Here is a 14,524-nt window from a genome sequence, read left to right as displayed (position 1 = left end):
GTTTTACTATGGTTCAGCTCATTATTGGCTGGTAATCGACAAAAATGGGTTCTATTAGGGGATGCACTTACAGGAGCTGAATCTCCAAAGGCAGACCTTGTCACCGAAGGCTGACTTTCAAATTGTTTGGCATTACAGGTTCAGGGATATTAGCATACGTGCAAACTTTCTCTCTTTAATTAAGTCAAACTGTTCATGAACTAGAAAAGCTGCTTTGGGAATTTTCTTCCTCTTTATGTCTTTAATCAGTTCTTAAAAGATTAGTTTTGCAGTAAATTTTGGAGAGTTACCTTGAAAAATAACAGCATAATTTATTTCAAAAAGCTTAATTTTGGGAGAGTAAAGATTATCCCATTAGCCTTAGTAAGTGAACACGGCGCGGAGAGTCCATTATGAACAGTCTTTTATGCCCTGGCAGAAAGTCATTAACATAAAATAAATCATTAGCTTTGATATTAAGCTTCTAGTATCTGCAGGTTTCCATGATTAATGTTCATGACTGTATCTGCCAAATGATAAAATATACTTTTTGTTGAAAGGTTTTCCTGCCTCTTTATTATTAACATGCCTCTTTATACAATTGTTGCTGGCATTTTAGGCAGAGGCATACTGGCATAGAAGGAAAGAACTGGTTTATGCAATGGCTGGGAGATGCCAATGCATATAACACTTTACCCATCGTTTTTCAAATTACCCATTTAACTGCGTTAAAGGACTTAAGGAATTCAGGTGGTGTGCAGATATGCTTTCAATGTAATTGGACTACCTTTAGACCCAGTTGGTCCATTCTTTAATTAATCTTGCACATTATATTTCCCATCTCTGACCCACATATCAGAGGAAGGTGGTGAGGGGCAAGCTTGCTTGCCTGAAGTCAGGAACTACAAGAGGGCATTTCCCTCTGGAGCAGGTAGTCTCAACTTTATTTCATCTTCTTACACAGCATCATAGGCAACAGCTTCCATCCTAGCATCTCTCATTAGGTGCACTGACTCGCAGTGCAGAAAGGGAAAAAGACGCCCCCTGGAGGCTTATCAGTATCTGAGAGAGGGAGATTACAGGCTACCTGTGTAGCTACACACACCCCATTTTCCCCCATTCACCTTGGACCCTCTAGAAAGGTTATTCTTTTCACTCCTTTCCTGAAAGAATCACTAGTCTACGACTTTGGAAGACACATTCATTTCAGTAAGGTAGCAGAAATAGGAGAAATGGACTGAGAAGATGGTATTTTTCTAAGGTCTACCACTGTTTGAATTTTTGAACATCCTTCCTCGTGTGATTTCTAAATAATCTACCTGTGCTGACTCCTTGATTCTCATAAAGGCGCTTTGATACAAACATTAATTATTTCCTCCTGTGGATACATGGAAGATTGGGACACAGGTGGATTACAGGTTTTAGTTTCAGAACTTTTACCAGACATCAAACAGAGTCAGGCTTCTGAAGAGAATGGGAAATAGAGCGGAAGGGAATCATATCCTTTCAGGGTTATATTTATTTTGCCCGGGGGGTAAGTCAACACAGGTTCAAGAGCCCCAGTTTTTATATGAAATCTTCAAGAAGAGTCTTTTCTTCAGAAAGGCCTAGGTGTTCCTCAGAAAAGATCCAGTTCTTTAGTCTTATTAAGGTATAATTTGCCCAATTAAAGCCCTAGCATTGTGAAAAGCATCATCTCATGTGAAATATGGCTACACTTCTTAAAAAGGAGTGGTAATGAGGCTTTCCTACTGACCAGTATGACTGCCTTTGTTGTTGTTGTACATGTTGAGAGATTCTGCCATTTATGATACATTCTCATGCATCTATGGGCAGAATATATCCAGGACCATGAGAAACACAGAAAAACACATGCTCACCCAAACACACACACACACACACACACACACACACCCCAATTTCTCTGACTAGGTAACTTCCAGATAGGGGCTCAAAGACTTTAATGGAAATGTATTCCATGCAGTAGCTGATAGTGTTACAATTGTAGATCAGATACCTGTAACTTACAAGTCACATAGTAACTCAAAACATTTTATAGTTTCTTGGCCACTAGCAAAGCTTCTTATCAGCCAGCCATGGCCCTAGTTTGTTTAGGAGTCCTTTCAAGACAGTTTCATCAAAGCACGTAACTCAGGAATGAAAAACAATAAACACCTGGCTAATGCAGAACCATGAAAAACTCCAAAGTGAAAAATGGACAAACAGAAAAGCATTAACAGTGACATTGGTTTCATGACCTTTGTTATTATAAATATAAATCAATGATGATGTTTCATAAGTACAATGGAAATCTGAAAATAGATTTTAAAAGTTAACTTTTTAATCAAGGAAGGGAAACTTGCCTTACTTGCCTATTCAAACTAAAGAGATCTGGGAAGATATCAGCACCTCCTCCAGTGATAGAGCAGGGGGCTTCTTTCTGGCATCATCCCTCCTCTGATCTTTTCTGCCACACCATCAACATCCAGGCACAGAGCAATATAATGTTCCCATTTTCAAAATGAATGCTATAGGGAGGAAAATGTTATAACCAGGAAAGTCTCATTCAGGTTAATGTGAATTCCATGTCTCAAAGTATTACAGAAGAACTGCTAAAATTAACAGGCTTTTGGCACTTCCATTATAAACCACATTTCTAAGCAGTTTATAACTCCACTGTTTTTAATGAGAAATTACTCTTCGGGATGAAACTTGGCATGCATGGTTTAAAACAAAAAAATGCTCAAATTCATCAGGGCCGATGTAAGCTGTAGCCTCCTGGTGCTCTGCTTTCCTAGTGGGACAGTCCATTTAAAAAATTCACTGTCTAGGGCTTTCCTGGTGGCGCAGTGGTTGAGAGTCCGCCTGCCGATGCAGGGGACACGGGTTCGTGCCCCAGTCCGGGAAGATCCCACATGCCGCGGAGCGGCTGGGCCCGTGAGCCATGGCCGCTGAGCCTGCACGTCCGGAGCCTGTGCTCCGCAACGGGAGAGGCCACAACATTGAGAGGCCCGCGTACCGGGAAAAAAAAAAAAAATTCACTGTCTACAGCTGGCCCTATCAACCAATGGAGAACAAAAGCTATCTGACTATGGAAAGTGCACCTTCAAAGAAAAGATCAACTGAAAATACACTTGCTCTTGGGCATCCTCTGGGGACTGGTTCCAGGACTCCCCTCAGATACCCAAATCTGAGGTTTCTCAAGTCCCTTATATAACGTGGTGTAGTATTTGCATATAACCTACACACATCCTCTCCTATACTTTAAATCATCTCTGGATTACTTATAATACCGAATATAATGTAAATGCTATGCTAATAGTTGTAAATACTATGTAAATGATATGTAAATAGTTGCTGCTGGTGCGCGGCAAATTCAAGTTTTGCTTTCTGAAACTTTCTGGAAATTTTTTCTCCAAATATTTTCCATCCAAGGTTGGTTAACTTGCAGATGTAGAACCTGCAGATATGGAGAGCCGACTGGATATCAATAACATCAAAGTGGAAGTAAATAAGAGGAAAAATATCTTCAAGATTGGTAAAAGTAAATATTACCCATGTTAAAATTTTAAATTCAGTTTAAACAAGGCAGCTTTCAAACATTTAGATGCTTCATGTGGAAGCTTCTTGCAGGCAAGATTATAGTTATGGTTTTGGGGGCCACAGTATTTATTAACAATGGTTTACCACAACCTTGTTTTCTCCTAAAGGTATACATTTTAGATTCTTAGATTTGGTTGTATACAGTATAACTTTTATCTTAAACAACTGATAATATTTTTAAAATGTAAATGTTATTAACATTTAATGAAGTCATGATAACTATATTTAATTTTCCTTGAGGTGTAACTTAAATATTCTACCTTATGACTTCCCAGAAACCCTGAGATTCACGTTTGGATAAGCTAAGATGTAGGATGATAAAAGTAATTAGTTAAATAGGTTCTGCATTTCCAACTATTCCCATCTTAGTCATCTATGCATATTCTGATAAGAACACATACATAGGCCAACCCACACACTCACTGTAAATGTAACTCAGCTAACTTACTACGTGCAACTAAACATCAGGAGATCACAGTCCCACTTTCATACTATTTTAGAGGCTAAATAAAGATTTTTCACCGATAGGGGATGTTCAAGGAGCTGATTTCAAGCTCTAAATACACTGCATAACATGTGCAGGGAGAGGTGAACTATAAGAGCTTAGAAATACCCACCATGGTTTTCCTCTCAGCATCATGTCTTAGTCTATGTTTTCTTAGTCTATTATTCTAGGCTCCAATGTCATTCATTCAGATGGGGAAAAGGAGAGTAGCCTAGTTCAGGATTTTAAGAAGTGGATATGGGCCTGAGGACTGGCAGATTCCAACTTCCTTACCCCAAAGAAGGTCAGGTACTGGAGGAAGAACGAATTTGTTAACACGGTTATGATAACAATGATGGCAAGTAGAAGAGGGAGCATGGCGGCCAAGACAGCCACGATGGTGAGTCAAGCATCTGAGGAGAGGGAGGGCTTCAGGTTTGGAAGTGCACACCGCCCAGGTTCAGACCCAGACTGGGAAGGAGAAAAGCAGGGGAGGGGGAGTCGTTCCAGGATTGGGGGTGTTTGGGAAGGGGGTGAAAAGGAGGGAGGCAAGAGGCACCAGACGCACAGGCAGAGCAGCTGCTAAGGGCAGGCTTCCAGCAGGGCAGGGGGATCTCCAATAGCCGAGAAATATCCCCAGGGTCTTTTCAACTTTCTAGGAAGTTAGCACAATGCTGGGAAGCAGCAGAATAAGTCATCCTTCATAGCCAAATAGGATTCTCATCCCTACCCCAATTCTCTAACCCAACCCTTTCTTTTTATTTTTTTTATTTTTTTGCGGTACGCGGGCCTCTCACTGTTGTGGCCTCTCCCATTGCGGAGCACGGGCTCCGGACGCGCAGGCTCAGTGGCCATGGCTCACAGGCCCAGCCGCTCCATGGCATGTGGGATCCTCCTGGACCGGGGCACCAACCCGCGTCCCCTGCATCGGCAGGCGGACTCTCAACCACTGCGCCACCAGGGAAGCCCCCATCCCTTTCTTGAATTGAGCCCATCACACAAAAAAAGTATGCCCACAAGAAATAGTTCCACACACCAAAACCCACATTGGAGACCCAGTTTTGGTACCAAGAAAACCATTCTTAAACTTGGACCTTTCCCTACTTCTTTCAGGTTCAAGTACCTTACCTCTTTCCTCTGTTCTAAGCCCTTGCAGTCATGTCATTTAAGAAAAACCACAACAAGCAACTAAGATCATATTGAAATATCAGTTTAGTTTTTCCAACGAAGCAAAATATCAAAACGTTCCTTAGTATCATCACTCAGTAACTTCTAACACGTACGATAAACTGTGAGAACACTAAACCATGCAAGCATGTTAGAAACAACATCATGAGCTCCAAAGCTCAAAACTGTAATTGTTGCATAGAGATTTAAAATTGGAGTTTATGACACTGAAGTATCCCACAAAGTCAAGATAGCTAGCTACATTTGAGGGTTTTGTATGCTATCTGATTTAGTGGCCAAAACCATATGATTGCTCGACTTATGCTCTTACCTATAAATTTATTTAAAACATACTTAAAGACCTCAAAACTTATGAAAGATGCCAGCTTAATAACACTCCCACAGGAGTTTTAATTACACTAACGATGTTCACAGAGTATTGACTATGAATTTCCCAAAGTCCTAGAAGTTATGGGGGTGGGTGGAGAGCTCATCAAGCATGATGCTCTAGGTTGCTTATGACCCTCCCCTTCCGCCTCCTCCTTTTTCTTACATTTATTGAAGTAGAAATAATGACTCCATCATAATGTGCTTGCCAATCCTGTATTTTAGATAGGACGACTTTTGCCCCATTGAAGTACAATACGTAATACTCTAAATAGGAAAATATACTCGAAGGAGATTTTGCAGAGATGATAATAAATCTTGTTTTGCTCAGAAGTTATCAAATGTCTAATGTTAGCCCTGACATTTTAACGCAGAGTTCATCACAAATAGGTCCTTCCTCCTGTGTTTATGTGAAAAGATTATACACTGTCCTCCCTCATTTCAATGATAAAAGCCCAATATTGCAAACGCCCATTATTCTTCACTCTGTACGTAGCCAGTATGGGTTTGTGTTTTGAACTTCCTTGTGTCTAAATCAACCAAAGAAAGATTCAGGACCTGATTCCACAAAAGCAACCGCTGAGAACAGTAAAGACCATGATTTCCTCTCCCACTGCTGGCAGAGGTCAGCATCCCTGTCATTAGCCATGTCATAACATAATTGTATTACTACTCCTTCTGTGGGCAGATACTGAGCAATAACTGAACACATCATATCATTGCAAAAATGAAAAAGTGCCACTTCTTTGTCCCAATTTAGCATAAAATCAGTGAAAACAATCTTCAGAAATGACACCGCACTAAGAAACTGAAAGGAACTGTTATTACTCTGCGGGTATATATTTAAACTGATGTTCTGACATCTTCAACTAGAACCAAAAAAGAGGACTCTATTTTACTACTGGACTCCAATTGTGAGCTCCTATAATCCAATTTCTTTTGGTAACATTCAGCTCAATTAAGGGATACACTGTTACTTAAGATGGCCTTAATTAGACGAAACTCCAGTGTGGTACCCATCTCTCAATGTCTGAAATATAGCCATGCTTTAAGTTGCCAGAGGTGACCACTGTTACTTCCAGCCTACATGTTTCTGTCCAGTCTGTGAGCTACACTGCTATTTCAAAGGCTGACCTATATACAGCAACGTGCCATCCGTTCTGGCTGTTTGTATAAGAGATGCCTCGCACAGTTGCCATAACCAGCATTGTTGCATTGTTCTCACTTTTCTCCTGCAATGGGCTATGTGAAAATGGAGGCCAGTTGGCATAGTGATGTGCTCATAACGTAATGTGCTCTTACGATAGAGCAATACTAAATTAAACTGTTTTCCAAAAAGTTCCTCCCACAGAGTTTATTAACTGAACAATGTAAGCAGTGTTTTGGCAAAATCTATAGAGCAGCAGTGCTGGAAAATGTCAGCAAAGTAAAACAACCTCATTTTAGTTTAGAAAAGCTTCAGGAAGAGGATATTCATTTTCTGGATTAGGGGCTCTTCTGACATTGAAAAAAATGTCACTGGAGACACTAGTTACAACTGTGTGCTGCTGCAGCACAGAGAGATACTGGCTCCTCTGGGATTCAGCACCCTGACTTTAGTACAGTGTTGACAGATTTCAAATAAAGACAATTAGTAATTTATGATCTTTTCATCCTATTGAAAACAAATAACCTGACAAAGTGACTGTTTCTTGTAATAAACTACGTATTCATGACACCTCTGAAAGAGACAAGGTTTACTTTGCAGTCTCCTCTCTCTGGGAGAAGTCAGGTCCAACTTGTTTTTACTAAATGTGGATACAGATTTCTTATTTCACCTCTTTCAAACTTCTGCCCACCTTTCAGATCCCTGCAGATCTACCTGAGTCACGGTAAAAATGAATTCTGGTTGACGACATTCTAAGCAACTAAAACTGTGGAGTTGGACAGAAATTTTGTGCCAATGCTAATCATGATGGAGTAGAAAACACTAGTGCCCGGGTTTTCTGGGGCCTAGCAAACCTACTCAGTACACTGAATATAAGCTGGGATCAGTGACAAATATATTTGTTAGACTGCTACCCAGAGAAAGGCAGGAGCAGACATCCTGTGAGAAACATTTCCATGAAGTCTCTTCCTACTATTAAAAGTGTATCTTATGACTGTGCATCTTTAAAAATCCATTATTCCCTGGATAAGTAAAGTAGAAGACTTGCATCTAGTCTATAGAAAGGGTGGCTAATTTGCATTTTAAAAGAACAGTTTGCTCCTCATACACCGGGTGACTTAAAAGGAACTTCAATGAGCTAGTAAAGAAATTCTGAAGACTTTCTAAATTAATTTATTCAATTCACAGCACAACCCACTAAAATTATTTAAAGCACTTAATTGGAAAATGATTTAATATATTGGAGTAATTCTTGATTTTCCAAAGCATTTAACTTTTAAATTAAATCTGACCCTACTATCACAAGAATGACGAGTGAAATGTGTATCCAAGTCATTACCTTCTTTTTGGAGCCTAAAATCACTGATAAATTTAATAGGATTTGTCCAGTTTCATTGCCAAAATGTTTCTGACCTTTTGGTTCCAATTACTACTGCGGAATATGTCTTTACCATCCAAGATAAGACTGCTACTTTATTATTATTGTTAGTAGTAGTAGTGTTATAAGCAAAAATAAAATGTTGCAAACACAAAAGACCTGCTCACTAAGGCAAAACAGACTGTATTACCAACAAATAATGAAACTTCATCACGCCAACTTCTCTGGCCAAAGTTACCCATGCCTTCCAACTTGCCCCTAGTTAAAAGGGCCCCTTCCTGCAGGATGAAAAGCCTTTCTGCCTTGCACAAGACTAGATTTCCCTGGTTTCTAACTTGCCTAAACATCATCAACACATGCACATCCCTTTTCCTGGGTTTTGCACTGTACACACGGCATCGGGGAGTTTCTCCACGGGGTGATATAACTCACAGCTGTGTGTGTGTGTGTGTGTGTGTCTGTGTGTCTGTGTGTCTGTGTGTGTGTGTGTGGACTGACCAAGACTCGGAGTTGCGAGTTCGTTGCGTGATGGGGAGCCCGGGGGCTGAGGATGCAGCGCGCTAAATACCTCTATATCGCGTAAAAAAGCTGTTTGATGATGACTCGCCACCAGGCAAATGTTACTAGTCCCAACGATTTATCCAGCGGAATTCATCGAGGGGCCGACACGGAATTGCTTGCAGGGGCTGGGAGTATCTGACAGGGTTACCACGGAGCGGGAACTGGGCGTCTAAACGTCTCGCCCTGAGTCTCAGAGAACTCCATTCTCCCCGCCACGTTCACCGGGCGGGACTGCTTAGACACGTCCAAAAAGCCCGAGGCTAGGACAGCCGTGGACCTGCGGCTGCTCTCGGAGTCTGGTCCCCGCGCGTTCTCCCTCCGCGGGCTGAGAGTTCGAGGAACCCCGAGAGTCACTCCCTCCCTACGTACGCCCTGACTGCTGCATCCTTCGGACGAGCGGACCTCCGCGGTAGCCCGGTCACCCTCATGGCCCGCCTCGCCCCGGGCCCCCGCGGCCTCGGCACCTGGGGTCACCGGGCTGTGAGCATAGCCCAGCCCGGGACCTGCTCCAGCCCCGCGCCGAGGGCGGCAGCTTTGGACGTGAACGCGACGCGCTCGCCCGGCTCCTAACAAACTTGCTGTTTCTGCGCGCACCCCTGGGCGGGAGCTGTCCCCCGGCCCCGGCGCCCCGGCGGCACCCCGGCCCGCAGGCCGGCGCCCGGACCGGTTCGGGAAAACAAAAGCGTTGCGGAGCGCTGTGCCCGGCGGGGGGCGGGGGCGTCTCCCGGGTCCCGGCACCCCGACTCCCGGCGGCTCCCCTGGCAACTAATCCCGGGCGGGGAAGCGGTGCCACGAGCCCCCACCGCCGGGAGAGCAGGGAGGGAGGGAGAAGGGGAAACCAGAAAATAAACGGAATTCTCCCACTCTCTGCCTGTGTTCCCGGACCCCAGACACACCCCCAAAGTATTCCGCCGTTCTTTCCTAATTTTTTTCAACACCCCCCCGGCAAACCTAGGCAGGGAGCCTTAGTCGCAAACAGCAGGAAGAAAAGGATCGAGCAAATCGTGTCACTTTCCGCACCATCGCGGGGGCCGGGCAAAGCCCGGGAGCGGCTCCGCAATATTTACTCCCCGAGGGCACGCAGGGCAGCCGCGGGCTGCGAGCCGAGCGCGCCCGGGACCGGCCTCGGGCCACCGACCGCCCGGCCGCCCAGCGGGCTCGCCGCCGCCGCCCCCCTCCCGGGACCGAGCACTCAGAACACGGTGGAAACAAAAGCAGAGCATTCACCTTGTTGCAATAGTAGGGGTCCAGGCAGGGAGAAGGTCCCAGACAGGGAGCGTCGGGCGCAGCGGCGGGCTGGGCTGGAGGTGGATAAAATCTTACGTCCATTTCACTTTCACATCAAGCAACTCCTTTTCTTTGCCTTTTTCAAAAAAGTGTCCAGCAAAACAAGCTTAGACGGAACAGAGAGAGGTGTCTGGACTCAGGAGTAAGAGAAACACCTTCCTTCCCTCACATCCGTTTGTGGTTTGTTTAAGAAGAAGAGGAGAAAAAAAAAAAAAAAAAGAAAAAGAAAAGGGGGGGGGAAGCGCTCAACTCTCCCCCAAGCCGCGGCGCGCACCCGTCGGCGCCGAGCGCGCAGCCTGCTCCGCCGCCGCCGCCTCCCGGCCCCGCCGCCGCCGCCGCCGCCGGGCAGGTAACTTCATGCGCTCATTGTCCCCCCCGCCCGCCCCCCCATCCCCGCCTCCCGCGCCCCTCGCCGCCCGGCACACGCGCTAGCGCTCGGGCTCTAGGTACTGGGCGTTTTATTGGAGTCTCTGAGTTGCTCTGCTTTGAGTTTATTTTCTCCACCTTGGAGGCCTGGGATGGGGGGAGGACTGGAGAAGGAGACGGGGCGGGAGGTGGGGGTTTGTGAGCGCCCGGGGCCGGGCGGGGTGGAGTGCGCGGCACGACGCGGGCTGCTCGCGGCCCAATGGCGGCCGCTCGGGGCCGGGGGCCGGCGGAGGGTGGAGCGAAGGAGGAGGAGGAGGAGAGCGCTGCCGGGCCCGGGCCGAGGCGGCGGGACCCCGGGGACCCTCCGCTGCGCCCGGGCCACGCTCCTCCGGGCCAGCGCGTCGCACACAAAGGGGCCGGCGAGCCCGAGCCAGCTGCGACCGCGGGGCACGGCGGGGAGCGCGCAGCCAGGGGGCGCTGTGGCGCAGCCCGCCCCGCAGCCCCGCCCCCGGCCCCACCCCGCTCCCACCGCCCCCTCCGCGGCCGTCCCCACCTCTTTCTCTGCGTCCCGCACCTCCCGCGGCGCGGCCGTTCCCCACCCCGCTGTCTGCTCCCCCAGCCCTATTCCCACTTTCTGGTGGAGGTGACTTTTCCGGGCAGCGCCGCTCTCGGGGCTGGGAGCCCTCAGGGAGCGCCAACCCTCTGCGTGCTGAGAGTGGGCCACTGTCCCAGGGACGCGAAAGGACTGCAGGGTGTGGATGGGCTGGAAGGGTCTTCCCTCTCCTGCTGCTCGCTCCCGCCTCCAGCCCTCCCCTCCCCGTGATCTCTGTCCCCCAGGAGGGTTTGCGAAGGCTAGGGCTGCCTTAAGGACTCGCAAAGACCACAGGGGTAGTTCAAAGGGTAAATAGAAAAACAATGATCAGCACACAAGATTGAGCTAGAGGGAAAACACGTGGGCTTGCTAATTGCCCATTACTGGATTCTTGTCCTTTTCTAGTTGGAAGCCCAGTAATTCTCTTGGAGGTCCACGGAAGACCTGGAATCAGCCTCCCTATTTCTCTGTTCCGTAAGTGGGACGAGGACAGCTCCAGTCACGTTTTCCCGCCTTACTTCTCAAACCCGGAAACTTGGAACTTCGTGTCTCCTGGTGGTTGGAAAGTTTGGCGGATCTTGGCCGCTGTCCAACAGATTTATTCCCGAGGCTCTGTCCTTGGTGGGAACTCCAACAGGAATGGGCGATAGTTACCCTCCCAGGAGGGAGCAGCCCCGAACACTGGACCCAAGGCCCTACAAAGAAGCCTGGAAATACTTCATCTGTTCCACTTGTTTCTGGCGCCAAGAAGGATACTAATAACATTTCACCACCGGGCACAGCCTTCTAGTGCACGTTGATTGCCAACTGCTCCGTATAACTTTCTCATAGCTATGTTGCTTCCTCTGCAATTGAGAGCATCAGTCACGTACAAGCAGAGAGATCTGAAAGAAAATCTATGAGGACAGTATAAGGAATGATAAAATGAACATCACTGGGCGTCTATACATGGCTCCTTTAGGAACATTTTGTTAAGCATTGCTTTATACTTCTTACAGCCTTTTTCTTGTAAGCCATGGTTTTCTTTCTTCCCTTCATCATTTTTTTTAAACATCTTTATCGGAGTATAATTGCTTTATAAAAAAATATGGAACGCTTCACGAATTTGCGTGTCATCCTTGCGCAGGGGCCATGCTAATCTTCTCTGTATCGTTCCAATTTTAGTATATGTGCTGCCGAAGCGAGCACACCCTCATCATTTTTATAAGTGGCAAGAATCCAGCTTTCTCCCTACCTCCAGATTAACATGGTGCAGATTGGTGTAGGGAGAGAGAAGTGTAAGAAAAAATAATTTTTCCCCACTGGATTCAGAAGAGCCTCCATATTTCCAGATCATTCAAGGCACAAAATAAAAAGTAGAAAATATGTTCTTTCTTTAAATAAAGGTCTTTATAATAAAATTTAAATGAAGTTTTGTGGTTTGTAACATCAGTGTTCAAATTTCAATTGTAGATGCTAAAATGTGCCTATATGCATTTTCTTCCATGATTAAAAAAAAAAAACTTTTAGGTTTAAATTAAACATTTCTAAGCTTAAATTTCTGTCAGCGATCCAGCATTTATTACCATCGTATTACATCTCTTCAAAATTGGATTTTTAAAAACTTCCTTAGCATCTGTAATTGATTTCTGTTCGATGGCCTTGTGAACATCAGAAGATGAAATAGTTCAGGGCGGAAACAATATTATCATCAACATCTTGACACCTGGGGGAAGATAACGATGTCTCCACTTTGCTCCACAGACTTATCACTTACCTCTGTCTCGACGGAAAATCCACGTGCAGTGTGTAGAGTCAAAATGATGTGTTTGTGTGTGCGTGGCGTGGTGTTATGGGTAAGAATGTGAACCGTTGATAAAAAAGCTCTTCACTCCAATCACTCATATATGGAGAGTAGCCCCTGAAGGTCAGTGGAGAGTGGAGATGAAAATGGTGCGAATGATCAGTCATGCCTGTGTGATGATGTCTCCATAAAAATCCCAGAAGTACGGGGTTCAGAGAGCTTCTGGGTTGGTGAACAGTGGAGGTGCTGGGAAAGTGGTGGCCCTGGAGAGGGCATGGCCGCTCTGTGCCCCTTCCCAGGTACCTTGCCCTCTGTAGCTCTTGCATCCGTTTGTTCCTCTATATCCTTTGTTATACCCTTACATATTCAGCTGGTAAACAGTAATCAACTGTTTTCCTCAGTTCTGTGGGTCACTCCAGCGAATTAATCAAACCCGAGGAGGGGGCCATGGGAACCTCTGATTTATAGCTGATCGGTCAGAAGCACAGGTAACAACCTAGACTTGCAATTGGTATCTGAAGTGTGCGTGTGTTTGGTGGGGGTGGGGGGGGTGGCAGTCTTGTGAGAATGAGCCCTTATCCCGTGGGATCTGATGTTATCTGCGGGTAGATAGTGTCACAGTTGAGTTCAATTGCAGGACATTCAGCTGGTGTCACAGAATTGCCTGATGTGGAGAAAACCCACACATCTGGTGTCAGAAGTGTTGAGTATACTAGTAGCGTAAGAGCAAAGGAGAAACACAGGAGGAGGGCCGAGTTTTACCCAACTCACGTGGGAATGTGAGCTGTTGGTAAAAAATTTAAAAATCCTTAACTCCAATCCCTCATACACAGAGAGTAGACCGTGAGGGTCATCTCGGTGTAATCGGAAAAAATACTCCCTTTACAATGCTCCACCCAAGACCTATCACGTATTGAACGGGTGCACTTCTACCAAGAAAAACTTGGGGGAATTTGAATAGCTCGACCTCTGAGTAAATCTTATTACTTTGGAAGATAAAATAGTAGAGAGTCATTATATTACTTTTCAATTTCTGGAACACTTAACTCTATGTCACAGCTAAGTGTACTCGTTTGTCCATTTATTCATGTATTTGTACATTCTTCAACAAAGCCATATGAACGGGGGGCAGGGGGAAGCACTATGCTATATGTTGTGTGTAGGTTAACATATAAAAACAAATTACTTAAAACAGTTTCTTCTTTAGATGAGTTTAGAGTCTTATCCAGCAGTATTTCCAACATTGTTTGGTCAGTGGAGTCACCTCAGCAGCTTTGAAAAATACTTGTGCCCGGGGTCCTCCTGCATAGAATCTGATTCAATTCGTTTAGGGTAGGGTCTGGGCAACAAAACATGAATGAATTATTGTATAAGGTCCAAAATACAGTTTGGTCATCTGAACTAGGGACTTTATATACTCTCATTACCAGAAAGCATGTGTCTATGAAGGAAACATCTCCGTACTTGCATTGATGTAGTAATATGGATAGCTACAATATATAAAATGCCTCCTATATCCTAGACCTGTTCCTCGTTTCTTTACCTTTAATTTCACTGTCTCATTTAGTTTTACAAATTACATTGGAAATCCTAACCAGTAATTACAAACCACACTTAGTCTTTGATTTGGTACCCTGAACATTACCCATCTTCATTTTAATTATGGTTTCATAAATTGTAGTGTTTTCAAATTTGCAGTTGTTTTCCTTGACCACATTTTATGTTTACTGATTCTTTGTACTATGTCGGTAAGTCCTAAATCTTGTAGTAATGTCTCCAAATTACATACA

General features: G+C 45.2%; 1 protein-coding gene and 1 non-coding gene across 3 annotated transcripts in view; both read right to left on the bottom strand.

Moving 5' to 3' along the window:
• The window catches only part of TOX (thymocyte selection associated high mobility group box), a 298,253-nt gene extending 287,985 nt beyond the window's left edge, over window positions 1–10,268 (bottom strand). For both annotated transcript variants that reach the window (XM_027128039.1, XM_027128040.1), the window contains exon 1: window positions 9,934–10,268. In XM_027128039.1, the coding sequence (XP_026983840.1) occupies window positions 9,934–10,035 (102 nt within the window). In that variant the 5' untranslated portion in view covers window positions 10,036–10,268. The remainder of the gene's footprint in view (window positions 1–9,933) is intronic.
• Window positions 10,269–12,032: 1,764 nt separating this feature from the next.
• LOC113631591 (U6 spliceosomal RNA) lies at window positions 12,033–12,139 on the bottom strand. The gene has a single exon (XR_003437452.1). It is a non-coding gene; the product is annotated as a U6 spliceosomal RNA (small nuclear RNA).
• Between the last annotated feature and the right edge of the window lie 2,385 nt (window positions 12,140–14,524).

Source organism: Aethalodelphis obliquidens, unplaced genomic scaffold (assembly GCF_003676395.1).
Source record: "Aethalodelphis obliquidens isolate GAN/ISIS:26980383/991018 unplaced genomic scaffold, ASM367639v1 scaffold33, whole genome shotgun sequence".
NCBI lineage: Eukaryota > Metazoa > Chordata > Mammalia > Artiodactyla > Delphinidae > Aethalodelphis > Aethalodelphis obliquidens.
This window is presented reverse-complemented; position numbering and strand designations above follow the sequence as displayed.